The 14,902-nt window shown below is 35.7% G+C and overlaps 1 protein-coding gene across 2 annotated transcripts in view; it reads left to right on the top strand.

Annotated features, from left to right (window-relative positions):
* Positions 1 to 14,902, top strand: part of CNTNAP5 (contactin associated protein family member 5) — an 855,278-nt gene that overhangs the window by 422,062 nt on the left and 418,314 nt on the right. Inside the window, exon 7 of one of the 2 annotated variants that reach the window (XM_028101360.1) lies at positions 7,049 to 7,192. In XM_028101360.1, coding sequence (XP_027957161.1) covers positions 7,049 to 7,192 — 144 coding nt within the window. The remainder of the gene's footprint in view (positions 1 to 7,048; positions 7,193 to 14,902) is intronic. The other variant, XM_028101361.1, reaches the window with a different exon arrangement.

Genomic DNA, 14,902 nt, shown 5'->3' on the forward strand with positions numbered 1-14,902 from the left:
ATTCTTCAGGTGTAAGAAAGTTTTTAATTCTCACATTACCCTGTCAAGCTCAGTTGTTTATGTAACAGAAGTATTATTATTATCCTCATTTTGTATATGAGGGTCATGAAGCCCATAGAAGTTAGCTATTTTCCCCAAGGCCCACAGTAATTGCAAAGCAGATATGGGTTTGAATCCAGTAGTAGAAGTTTCTGAAACATTGCCTTTAAACATTTGGCTATGGAAAGGGAGAAGATGAATACTGACATAATTTATAAATTTATGCAATTTTGTAACAATTGGCACATAATGTAATACCTTAAAAAGGAATTTCAAAGTGGAAAAATTGGGCAGACTGGTTAATAATAATAATAATAGTTTAAACAAAATGCAGGATAAGTTGAGGTTGAAGGATAAAAGACAATGATCTGTGCTTCACAGAAAGTAATCCAAAGTCATAGTTTGAGAAGCTAGATAATCACAGTGACGGTCTTCCAAGTCAGCATCAAAGCACAGTAAACATTGCATAGTAAACTTAAAAGTTACTTAAATTTCCTCAGGTGGCAAGTAGTCTCATTGCTCTAATAAACAAACACCAGACACACATTGTTTACAAGAAACACAGTTTTGCAGAAATAATAAAAAACAATTTTTTTTATAAAAAATTTGGAATTGGGACAAAGATACACCAACTAAATTTATAGAAAAAGCAGAATTGGAAAAAATAATACCAATAATTAAAATCAGAAGATAAACAAGTCATCATAAAATAATAATCAGTGTGGTCTCTAAAAACATCCACACTAGGCAGATGTATATATCAAGAAAAATATCAATCAAATACAAAATATAACCCCAAAATACAAAACAAAATTGTCCATTCCTACTAGTTAGATATTGGTTAACACTACCCTTACATGAGCTGCTTGTGTGGCAATTTCAGGTTGTGGAGACCCAGGAGCCAAACTCAAGGAAGTGATCATTGGTTTTCCAGTTATGCTGCTAGATGAATGAACTAATAATGGGCAGCATTAAAGGAGAAAAGCCAGTGTTCCAAACTTGGGAGACAATCAGATGCTAGCTGATCTAAGCAGAATAGCTTGAGAATGAAACAATATTCAATATATAAATGATGGTTAAAATAATTTGGCCATCCCAGGTCACACAGAAGAGTGAATTTAGTGTGAATGGCTTGATGGACAGAAACGTAGTGTAGAATAATATTTTAATTTTTATTCTGTAAACAAATCAATATTATATGTGTAAGAAAGAAATTAATATATGAAGCAAATTTTTCCATTCTAATTTATCTGATAACAAACTATCTATAATTCAAGAGTACAATTATAACCCCAAATTCTCAGCTACTTGAAAAATTTGAAAATATAAAATACATCAAAAATTTACACACACACTCAAATGTGCAGAAACATAATTTTCTTTTCCCCAACTGAAGTTAATACACACATCAGCCCCTGCTTCCCCTGATGGCAGAAAAATCTAACCTTGATAATGAATGATAACTAGTTAATGCTTGTTTAAAACTTAGTGCACTCTGTAAATATTACGTTGTATCAATGTTTCCTCTTTCCCACTTCTTCTTTCCTTTTCCCTGGGCAGAACACTGGCTGGAAGGCTTGTGTATTATCCTGAACTAGGGGAGACTTGGGAATACAGTGTTGGCTTCTGTGGCTGCTGTCCATGGTACTTGCTATGGGTTCATGCTTTGGGGTCTGGTCACTTGGACTCTCTCAGACCTCTAGATCCAGCTACCATCCTCAGTCCACCCATATCCTGCATCCTGCTCTCAGAGGCTAGGGGATCCTCAACAGTCTACTTCCCAGTATACTAGAGTGACCAGGTTATTTTGAAGAACACTCAGACCTTTCTGTATTGTCATTTACCTCAGCTGTTGATAGTCTGTCTCCCTTCTGGTGAAGTTTTGCTCTCGGACCCTGCTGAATTTGAGACATCTGTAATAAACTGTGGCTATCACTATTTGGGGAATGAGGGGCGAAATAACTATGTTTTCCAAAATCTGTCTTGTGATCAATATGAACACCCCCCCCCAACCTCGGCAGGTTTCAGTTTTGTAGAGAATCAAAGAACAGGGCCTACGCTACTGTCTAACTATATCTTGTCTCCACCAAATTTCTCCAAATGTCCCCCACCCAGGCTAGAAACAGCTTTTTTTTTTTTTTTTTTGTCCTTAGTGTGACAGAAAATTACGATTTTGCAGTAGATAGTATTCTCTATACTACTTGGCTTCTAAAAAAAAAAAAAAAGAAAAAAAAGAAAGAAAGAAATCAACCTACCCCAAATCTTTCAAACACTAATTTTTGCTATTTAAAAGATTTTTTTGTCTTTATCTCTTTTTCAAGTATTTCCCTGTGATTATTATTTTCCTAAATCACAAGTGAGTGAAGTAGAGCATTAAAAACATTTTTACAAATTGAGAAAGGTGGCCAACATTTAAAAAAGTGTCATTATATATTTAAAATTATAAAAATGAGTAAGAACTTATGTCGACACAAAAACCTGCACATGGATGTTTGCAACAGCTTTATTCATGGTTACCAAAATTTGGAAGCAACCATGATGGCCTTTAGTAGGTGAATGGGTAAATAAACTGTGGTATATCCAGATGGAATATATTCAACATTAAAGAGAAATGAGCCATCAAGCCATGAAAAGACATGGGAAAACTTTAAATACATATTACTAAGTGAAATAGGCCAATCTGGAAAGGCTACATACTATATGATTCCAACAGTATGACATTCTGGAAAAGAGAAAATTTATGGAGACAGGAAAATGATCAACGATTGCCAGGGCTTACAGTTGGGGGGTTTGGGGGGAGGGGTGAATTGGCAGAGCTCAGAGGTTATTTTTAGTGCAGTAAAACTATTTTGTATGATACCGTACATGGCATTATACATTTGTCCAAACCCAAAGAATGCACAACACCAAGGGTGAATTGTAATGTAAACTATGGACTTTGGGTGATTACAATGTGTCAGTGTAGGTTCATCAGTTGAAACAAATGTACCATTCTGCTGAATGACGTTGATAATGAAACAATCTATGCATGTGTGAGGACAGAGGTGTATGGGAAACCTCTGAACCCTCCTCTCAATTTTGCTGTGAACCTAAACCTCTCCAACAAATTTTATTTACAAAAAAATAAGTAAAAATAACAAATATTCAATTTAGTTTTTACTAATTTATGTCAACAATTTAGAAAACAGAAAAGGATTTTTTTAATGTAACTGAATCAAATTGAAAATATTTGAATATTGCAACAGATCAACAAGGAAGATTTTATACAAGTTATCAAAGAAAGAATTTTACAAAATCTTTCTGAACTAAATTCACTGGTGATTTTTAAGTTCCCCAGAGTATTCCCCAAGCTTTATGGCCATCCTTAAATAGAATCAAAGATAAACCTCCCATAGTTGTTCTCAGAGATAAATCTAAACTTGATCTAAATACTTGACAAAAGAAGAAAATTAGAGCTCAAATTCATTTACTACTTAAAATACGAGCACATGTATTTCAGGGCAAATGGAGCACATATGTGGTTCAATAAAGATAATCTATTAATTTATGATCTGTTAATATAATTCAACCCATCAGGAGTTTAAACAAAATACCCTGTATTCTTATTTTATAGAGATATATTAAAAACCAATGGATAAAACAGTATTCATTTCTCGGTTCAAATAAATTAAAAAAATAAATAATTTATGTGTTAAATAGGAGTAGAAGGATATCTCTTTAATGTGATGTAGAGTCAGAATCAGTATTTTATGTACTCAGAAAATATATAAAGAATACTATTTTGGGATGCCTGGATGGCTCAGTTGGTTAAGCATCTGCCTTTGGCTCAGGTCATGATCCCAGGGTTCTGGTATCGAGCCCTGCATCAGGCTCCTTGCTCAAACAGGGAACCTGCTTCTCTGTCTCCCTCTGCCTCTCCCCTGAGCTTGTGCTCTCTCTCTTTCCCCCTTTCTCTGTCTCTCAAATAAATAAATAAATGAAATCTAAAAAAAAAAAAAAATACTATTTTTTTCCCCAAAGTTCTGTATGACACCATACATACAAACAATTTAATGTCGTTTAAAAAGTTTTGGACAGGGGCACCTGGGTGGCTCAGTCTGTTGGGTGTCTGACTCTTGGCTTTGGCTCAGGTTGTGATCTCAGGGCCTAGGGCCCTGATCTCAGGTCATGGGATGGAGCCCTGCATAGGGCTCTGCACTGAGCAAGGAGTCTGCTCAAGTTTCTCTCTTCTTCTCCCTCTGCCCCTCCCTACCTTGTGCTCTCTCTCTCTCTCTCTCACTCTCTCTTGCTTTCTGTAAAATAAATATTTTAAAACTTTTGGGCAGATTTTAGAAAATTTTTACAGACAGTGGAACAAGAAAAAATATATAATTATTGTCTTGGAAGAGGGTAAAGTGTTTTAAATATTGTCTCATGATTATTTCCTTTAAAAGTTCAATGATATTAGCTAAAACATACTATTTAATATAAAATTATCTGGATAGAGAAAACAATAGGATAGTCATGTAATTTATATGACACAATGTTTAATTAATGAAAACAATTCATTTATAATGGAATTTTTGAGATGTATTTGACATATATTATTTTCAGGTGTATAGCATAGTGACTCAATATGTGTATATATTGTGAAATGATCACCACCATAAGTCTTGTTAACATCCATCATGACACATAGTTACAAATTTATTTTTTGTGTGATGAGAACTTTTAAGAGCTACTCTCTTAGCAACTTTCAAACATACAATACAGAATTATTAACTATAGTCACCATGCTTTACATCACATCCTACAACTTATTTATTTTATAACTGGAAGTTTGTACCTTTTGAGTTCCTCTCTACCCCTTTCTTCCACCCCCACCCCCTGCCTCTGCGAGCCATCAATCTGTTCTCTATATCTATGAGTTCATTTGTTTCTTTTTCTTTTCTTTTCTTTTTTAGATTCTGTACAGTAGCAACTTTTACATGAAATTCACAGAAATTAATTTAATGATGAATATATGAACTAGAGTAAAAAATGATAACCTTAGGTGATGGATCTCACCAAAAATATTTGAAAATAGACAAAGACATTGTGTTCTTATATAGGAAGATGAAATACTTCAAAAATATCCATTCTTCTTCAAGTAAATGTGTCAATGGAAATAACAAATTCTCAATCAAAATTCCAATAGTTTATTTGAGATAAAATAATTCTGAAATTCAACTTTAAGATAAAATATGCAAAAATATCAAATAATTGTCCTACAGAATAAAGCAATAACAAGTAAAAGTAGACAGCTGGATAAATAATCCTTATCACATATTACAATTTTTCTAAAATAGTGTGGAACTTTTGAGGAAAAAATAGATGTCTAGAAGTAGCCCTGGGTATATGAGGAGCTATTCATATGAAACAAAGGCATTCTGGTTGGGAGAACACATCTTCCTGAAACACACACCCAAGCATCGGTATGGTTTAAATTCTTTTTTTTTTTAAGATTTTATTTATTCATGAGAGACAGAGGGAGAGAGAGAGAGAGAAGCAGAGGGAGAAGCAACCTCCCGCTGAGTAGGGAGCCCGATGCGGGACTCGATCCCAGGACCCTGGGATCATGACCTGAGCCGAAGGCAGATGCTTAACCATCTGAGCCACCCAGGCGCCCAGTATGGTTTAAATTCTTGCTCAAGGTAACATTTCAAAGCAGTGAAGAAAATCTGGCTTACACATTGAATCCTGTTGTGATAAACATGATTATAGAAACTATCCTGTTTCTCTTGTATAATGGGAAGAATATTCACAACAAACCAAGTTTGTTTTAAATCATATTACATTATTATTTTTTTAAGATTTTATTTATTTATTTGACAGAGAGAGACACAGCGAGAGAGGGGACACAAGCAGGGGCAGTGGGAGAAGGAGAAGCAGGCTTTTTGCAGAGCAGGGAGCCCAATATGGGGCTCGATCCCAGGACCCCGGGATCATGACCTGAGCCAAAGGCAGATGCTTGATGACTGAGCCACCCAGGCATCCCAGTATTACATTATTAAAGCAATTTATAATATTTTACTAGAAAGAACGGTAGTACAAAAAAATACAAAACGTGGGGCACCTGGGTGGCTCAGTTGTTAAACGGCGGCCTTCAGCTCAGGTCCTGATCCCAGGCTCTTGGGATCGAGCCCCCCATCGGGCTCCCTGCTCCGCGGGAAGCCTGCTTCTCCCTCTCCCACTCCCCCTGCTCGTGTTCCCTCTCTCGCTGTGTCTCTCTCTGTCAAATAAATAAAATCTTAAAAAAAACACAAAACGAGTATCTCACGCTCTTCCCAAAAACAATCATGATTAACAGTTCAGAGCATTTCCTCCAAGTCTATACTGTATGAACAATTCTTTGTTGTTGACATCATAACTTGATTTCTCAATCAGCATTATGCTCATTTCCCATTTTATCACACATATTTAATAAGCACCATTACTGACAACTAAGTTTCCACATATTAATTCTTGATTATTTCCTTTAAAGAAATTGTGTGGGATATTTGGATTATTTCCTATCTTTTGTCTTTATAGAAAATAATTTGGAAATAATCATATATATAAGCTTTTTTTGGTACAATGCAGACTTTTAAACTAGGTCTCTCTGTAGGTGAATAGAGGTTTACTCTGTCCCTTGGCTTTCATTTGGCCATACTCTATCAGATGTTTGCACAAGAGATAAATATAAAGTTGATGATTTTTTTAAAATTTTCCCTCCTTCTATAAATTATTGTTTTATTTAGTATTAAAAAGGTTCAGAAAGGAAGTGAAATAGTTTTGTAAAATAAGCCCTTAAAAAGAGAGCAATTATAGTTATTTTTATGTGGGCTAATCAGTATCTTTTTAAATGTGCAATCAAGTGGCATCTATAATTATTTGAGACACTTGGCTCGCACATACAATTGAAACTACTAAAATTCACTTGCTTACTTTTCTTTCCTACTCCTTTAGGGCTTATAACTAAGAGTTGATGTTTTTTCTTCTCTTCATAAAGCTTAGTTTTGGAGGAATTCCAGTACCAGGAAAACCTGGGACCTTTTTAAAGAAAAACTTCCATGGATGTATTGAAAACCTTTATTACAATGGAGTAAACATAATTGACCTGGCTAAAAGACGAAAGCATCAGATCTACACTGTGGTAAGTTAACATCTTTCTCAGCATGGTGTTTTCTAATACATTGGAGTAAGTCTTTTTCCCATCCCATCTCCTGAACCTCTTTATAATGTGTTTATATTATACTTTTTGAGGTCCTATCAGTCTCCCAGGTGGAACTGGAGAGAAGAGAAAAGGCAGGAACTGAGTCAGTATGCATTGCATTATCAGGAGTAACAATACATTAGAAGCACCTGGAGAATTCCATTTGCCTGACTATCAGTTGTGTGCTAGCTGTGGGGAGTGCTTGCAGCTTACCCTGTGTTAACATCAATCTCTTTATTATCTCTGGAAAATGCAACAGTAGAGCCACAGATTCTATTAAATTCTATAGCTTGGGAATTACATATTTGTCTCATTATTTATATTAAAATATGGAATTTTGAACAAAAGAGGTTAAACTTCTTGTGTTTTTGAGATTTCCTTTGTAGCATTTATCATGTTGGCAAGTTATATATTTTTCTAATTCATTAACATTTATCTTCCCCAATGGACTGAGGGCCAGAACTGTCTTTTTCTTTTTCACCACTGTATACCCAGTAACTAGCGGAGTGCCTTGTACATAGTAGTTACTCAATAGTGGTGTTGATATTTCCAACTATAATTATGGATTTGTTCATTTCTCCTTCCAGTTTTATCTGTTTCGCTTCATATATTTTATATCTCTGTTGTTTAATACATACACAGGACTGTTGTCTTCGTGGTGGATTAACCTTTTTATCATGATGTAATATTCTCTATGATAATTATCTTTGCTCTGAAATCGACTTTATCTGATATTAATATAAACACTCCTTTTTTAATGAATGTTTATATGAACATATCATTTTTTCATTCTTATACATTTAACTTACCCATATCACACATTTGTAGTGAGTTTCTTGTACACAGTAAATAGTACAGTCATTTTTAAATCCACTTTGTCAATCTCTTGTGTAAATATTTTCCTTTATCTATGCCTGCTTATTATATAATTCTTTTATTATTTCCTCTCTCTACATTTAGAATCATTATCAGTGTCATTTTGCTTCAACTGTCAAACATAATTTAGAAAACTCAAGGGAAGAAAATCTATTTTACTTACTATTTTTGCTTACTGTTATTCTTTCTTCCCTCCTGAGCTTTCCAGATTCCTTCTTTTATCCTCTTATTTCTGTTTTAAACAACTTCCTCTGCCATTTTTCAAGGTGTGTGTTGGTGACAAATTCTTAGTTGTCTTTCAATCTATAATGTCTTGGTAGCCATTCCATTCTTGAAGGATACATTCTCTGTATAAAAGACTCTGGTTTTATTATTGTTTTGTTTTGTTTTTCAGTCCTTGAAAAATATTAGGCCACTTTCTTCTGGCTTCAGTGGTTTCTGGTGACAAATCCACTATTACTAAGATATTTTGCCCCATAGATAAGCTGTCATTTCTGTCTCAGTGCTTTCAAGATCTTTCTTTTGTCTTTTGTTTTCAAAAGTTTGACCATTATGTGTTGTGTGATTTCTTTAGGTTTATCTTGTTTGTATTTCATTCAGTTTCTTGAGTATGTGGGCTGCTGTCTTTCACCACACTTAGGAAGTGTTCTGCCATTTGAGTAATTTTTAGTCCTCTCTTTCTTTTCTCTTTTCTGAATTCCACAACTATGAATGCTAGAAATTTCATTATAAGCCCACAAGTTCCTGATCCTCTGTTCATATTTTCTTCTTGATTTCTTTTGTCTTTTGTTCAAGTTGAGTAATTTGATCCTCAAGTTCACTAATTCTTTTCTTATTATCTTCATTCTGTTATTGTGCATCTCTCTTAATTATTTTTAAGACTGTTATTGTATTTTTAAGTTCTAAAACTTTCATTTGGTTCTTCTTTATGTTTTCTGTTTCCTTGCTAACATTTTCTATTTTTTAGTAGATCTTTCTATTTTCTTGTCTCAAATATGTGATTATTGTTTGAAGGATTTTTTAAAATTTTTTAAAGATTTTATTTATTTGACAGAGAGATACACAGCAAGAGAGGGAACATAAGCAGGTGGAATGGGAGAAGGAGAAGCAGGCTTCCCGCCGAGCAGAGAGCTGGATGTGGGGCTCGATCCCAGGACCCTGGGACCATGACCTGAGCTGAAGGCAGATGCTTAATGACTGAGCCATCCAGGCACCCCTTGAAGGATTTTTATTATAATGGCTGCTTAAACTATTTGTCACATAATTCTAACATTATTTTTTGTCATCTCAGGGTTGGCATCTATTGATTGTCTTTTTTCATTTAATTTGAGGTCTTCCTATTTCCTGGTATGACAAGAGGATCTTTATTTTAAGCCAGTCAGTTTAGGGATTATGCTATGACCAATCATATTAGCTGTCTATTAGCTATTCTCTATTAGCTGTCTTCCTCTGACACTATTCCAGTAGGGGAGAGGGCATTTTACCTAATTTCTCCTAGGTGGGGGTAGTGTCCAGGTTTTGCACTCAGACCCCATTGACACCTAAGTGTAAGGTGGGGAGAAATGAGAGCTCCAGCTCCCCATAAACTATTCAGTGATATCTCTAACTGGCTGGCACATGTATGAAAACCTCATTACTGTTCTCCACATGACCTCCATTGTCATCATAGTGTGTATGTGTGGGGGGATGTCCTTGTTATTACTAGACTGTGATGAAAATCATGATTTGGCACTAAAACATCTTCAACACTATCTGTGCAGGAAGTGGATGGGGTTGCTCATAACTGCTGAGTGGGGGTACATAGTCCAAGCTCTACCAGACATGTGGTTTCAACTGATACTACAGGGAGAGTCTTGCTACTCTCTGACAAGTCTTAAAGTCTCTTCTCCTTACTCAATCTTCTCTGACCCAATCTTGATCAGGGGTTTTGACAACTTGTTATAGCATGAATGAATGGAAATAGGTCCAGAATTTTTTTTGGTGTTTGGCTGGCATAGAGCAGTTATTGTCTAAAGATATTCTGTCTTACTATGCTGTCCCTTTCCTGGGCCTTTGCTTTTCAAGAGCAGGCTTCTAATTGGGATTTACTTTTTATCTGCACCAGTTGGTCTCTCCAGGTTGCTGACTTCTTCAGCAACAAGTCTAAGATGTATGAGACAAAAAGAAAATCTGGGAAATTCTTCACTGTTGTTCATTGGTTCTCAAGATCCTTAAACATGTGTTCTTCTCTCTACCATTCAGAGTCTTCTTAGGTTTATTTTATACATAGTGTCCAGCAGTTTTTAGTTGTACTTAGTGGGAGTAATAGAGAAAATTACAATACTCCATCTTCCCAGAAGTGGAAGTCCTTTAAACTGACACTCTTCCAAAAGCCATGACAAGAGTAGGCCATTGCATCACTTGACAGGCAAAATCTGATTCTTTTTGTAATCTCACCAGCAGACTCTCTGGAAAACCTATGGGGCTTAAATGACCTTGATATTTATTTTCCCCTTGATAAGTATACCTTATAATGAATATTTTATTTCATTTGGGCATTTGAATTTTATATAGGTAAAGCATTTTCTAAAATGGCCGTTGGATTCCAGGGTGTGAGATAGACTTGCTTGCTTGAGGGGAATCATATGTGGGTTAAAAGTTGCAATTATTTTAAAAGGTTAGTGCCAAATTTCTGACTCCTGTAGTTTTGAAGAGTAAGGATGATACTAAGAAGGCTTTAATCCCCTGCCTCTGGTTTTAGGAGATCCAGTGACATTACTTACCCATCCTTGGCTCATGCTCAGGGATCTTGACAATTATCTTATCCACCTGTACTTAGGTTGTCCATCTCCCAAATGACCCAAAGCCCTAGATTGTTGGTGATATTTTTCTTGAGTCTCCTTCAGGAGACTTGAGCCATGTAAAATATATTCATGCCTATCCCATCCCCAATATTGCTAACAAATATTTCATAATGTACCAGTGTCATTGGTTTCAGTCTGCTTATTGGTTGTAAGATCCCATGCTACTGGGAGTTTCGTTTAGAGTAATACCATGAACATCAACACATCTGAAAGGCAAGACAGTTTACCATTGTGCAAGGAGTTGGCAGAGTGTGTTGAAATACAAGGAGCTCATGACATTTTTCACTTCTATTGTTTATAAACAGGTTCAAAAATATGTGAGCCTGAGCCTTATATGTAAATAATTAAAATCCTCATAGCTGTATTCAAAAAAGGAAATATCCATACATATTATGTGTTAGAAATGTCTTTAATGATGATATATATTTAAGAATGTGCTGGTTACACAGAGCAAGAAAAGAAGGACATAGAGAAAAATGAATTTCTGAATATTGGAAGCTTTCATCATCTCTTTTTTCTGAGAGAATGATTAACCAAAACTTTAATAAATATTTTGTTGCTTTTATACTACTTTAGCACTTACCAAGTTGCCTGAAACTTTGCTAGCATACTTCATTCCTCAGAGTTTAATTGGCTGTCGGTATTGTTAATATGAAGCACAAGGAATCCATTTAGCACTAATGTACTTGGGGGAAAAAAAATCCGAAGAAAACTGTTTTACTTTGCAGGTAGACAACCTTTAGTTTCTTTAAAACTTAAAGAAAAAAAAAAGAAACATTATTTTTATTCCAAATTGCCTTCTGTTACCTTGCTTAAGTGAGAATTCATATCACTACACAGGCACACGGACACATACACACACACACACACACACACACACACACACACACACACACACACCTTTCTATACCTAGTTTTTTTTTTTTTTTCCCTTTAGGAATTCTGTGAGGGAAGAGAAGTTTGCATTGTTAATTACAAATACAAACTCTTTTATTCCCCTACTCAGGTTTAAAGTCTTTCCCCAAAGACATAATACCAGCGTTGCTCCAAGTTACTAAGTCACTGCTGTGCTAAGTCAGGGTTTTTGAAAGGGATGGTGCTTTTGTTCTTTGCCAGTGTTCACAGACTCTCACACAGTTATTGAGTCTTGGAAAGTTCAGAGTTTAGCAGGAGAGTTGAGGAATCAACAAATCAGGAAGAAATTGTATGATAATACCCATAAATTGCAAAATGTGATTCAAGGCTCAGGGAAGGACCCGCGTTGGCCTCATTCAGCACAAACCTCTCTAGCAGGCGGCACTCAGGGAGCATCCACATTGCAATTTGTCATTCCCTTCTGTGGGACCTGCCCACTCCCTGGAGATTTAACAGCTGTTCCTTGAGGATAATTCAATTTAGTCTTTATGGCTTGATTTGACTACAAGACGATCCTCCACATCCTGAAATGCAGTAAAACTAACAGCTTAAAGTAGACATAAAAAATATCTCTCTATTCTTCCTCAGATATTTCATCCTATGCTAATACAACACCATATAATAAACAATCAGAAAGCAAATGGCCCATTGAAGTGTGTGTACAGTACCTGTAATGTGGATTATTATATACATAATATAGGAAATATATTGCCCTGCTAGTTTCCTGAAAATGATTATTTCATACCTTCCACTTCACAAGAAATGCTGCTTCCTTTCAGCTCTGTTTTCTGAGTGTTACATCCCCTCTTCTAGAGGCAGGGAGAATAATGTGATTGTTAGGTTATTGGCTGAGGTCTAACTTACTTCACTATAGGTTCTAAAATGACTTTTATTTTTCATTTAAAGGAAGAGCGTAGTAGAAAAAATCTTGTTTCTTTACTTTGTCTTCAATAGAAGAGGGGAAAAAAAGCAAATGGCTAATAGCAGGACTATGGATATAGATTTGGCTTTGGAGCTAATTGACCATGTCAGTTCACTTCTGTGCCTTTGTCTCCAAATAATTGAAATTAAGGAATTGAATGGGTGATATCCAATACTAAGCACATAGAATGATACTCCCAGCCTCATGGCTGAAATTGCTTAATGCAATCCCAAAATGTGTTTCCACTCAGCCGAAAGGGAGTCCTCTCGGTCTTCTCAAACCAGCACTTGCAGTAACATAATGGCTGATAGACCAGTTACATTCCTAAATGCATAGGTTTGTATTCTATGATCCCAACAAATAAAAATGTAGATTGGTGACAGCTTAGGTTTTACTTCCTGAATCTGAAATTTAGTTTATTTCCAAACCGTGTGAACCATGAAGTGGGTTTTGAGTAAATGTATTACAAACTTGTTTACCTAAATCTTTTAAGGAAATTGAATGGTCATCTCCAGTCCAGATTTTATCAAATGATGGGTTTCATTGAAATAAAGAATGTAAAAAAGGTGTTGCCCAGTGGACTTGAGTGTAACAGGCATACAGATAGGCAAAATAGCAGGCTTCTGGGAGCTTTATTATCTCCTGTTTGCATCTGTTACCACAACACTCACTGCAGTGTGGTTGTTTATTTCTTGTAGCTCTGAAGCCAAGAAAATACACTCAGAGATAAATATAAGTGTGCACATAAGATCGCACACACACTCACATTATATATGCACACACACATGTGTGCATACATACAGAGTGACAGCAACCTTCGTCCTACCTTCCTGTTACCCAGAAGTTCATGAAAATTGCTCAGAGAAAAGTCCCTAGTGTCCAGTGAAGCCTATAATCTCTTCAGTTTGTCCCCAGGATCATGTTTCATCTCTGTGAGAATGCCCTGTGATAAATTATACTTTCCCTTGATGGAAGGAATCACTCAAAAAAGCAACTAATATATCATGTCTTCTCTCTCCACATTCCTACTGTCTTCCACTGTCGTTGGACCAGTCTGACAGTCTTATCACCTGCTTCTCTGTTGTATGCTCCTCATTAACCTGGAAAAATTTTTTTTCTAAATTATTAGCTTCCAGAGAAGTTGCTTCCTTTCTTTTGGTGGGCACATTAAAATTGGTTTCAAAGTTGTATGAGGAATAGTGTGATGTAAAGTTAATAAACTAACAGTGGAATGGTCATTCTCTCTGAGAACCATTCTACCTTAAATCAATGTTATGACTTGTTTTTCTAAGATGACCGATTTCATAGCACATCTAGTAAAATCATTATTTGAAGCTATTAAACAAAATTTCTTTAAAATGCTAAAATTATACATTTATATATATTTGTGATGAATATTTGGAATATACAAAGTAAAACACAAAACCAGCGGAGAGGGAAACAATGTTCTCATCTATATGTATTTTGTTTTCATATTTTAAATGTATATTTTATATAACATAGATCATATTTTACTGGCAATTTTATGTCTTGCTTCTTATGGTTAATATTTTTCTTAAAATATGTTTTGTATCTTTAAACATTTTTTTAAAGATTTTATTTATTTGAGAGAGAGAATGAGAGAGAGAGAGCACATGAGAGGAGGGAGGGTTAGAGAGAGAAGCAGACTCCCTGCTGAGCAGGGAGCCTGATGCGGGACTTGATCCTGGAACTCCAGGATCATGACCTGAGCCGAAGGCAGTCGCTTAACCAACTGAGCCACACAACTGCCCTATCTTTAATCATTTTAAAAAATATTTTATTGATTTATTTGAGAGAGAGAGAGAGAGAGAGAGAGCATGGGCAGGTGGGGGGGCAGAGGGAGAGGGAGAATAAGCCAACTTGCTGTGCAGAGAGCCCAACGTGGGGCTCGATTCCAGGATCCTGAGATCATGACCTGAGCCCAAGACAGACGCTTAATGAACTGAACCTCCCAGGTGCACCATCTTTAAAATTTTTAGTAAAAATTTTTAATCTTTTTATATATAAACATAATTTAAATATTAACTCAATCCACCGGAGTGCCTTAAAGATTCTACTGTACTTAGGGGCTCG

This window comes from Eumetopias jubatus, unplaced genomic scaffold (genome assembly GCF_037043125.1).
Source record: "Eumetopias jubatus isolate StellerSeaLion01/CBP00866 unplaced genomic scaffold, mEumJub1_p1.0 scaffold_3, whole genome shotgun sequence".
NCBI lineage: Eukaryota > Metazoa > Chordata > Mammalia > Carnivora > Otariidae > Eumetopias > Eumetopias jubatus.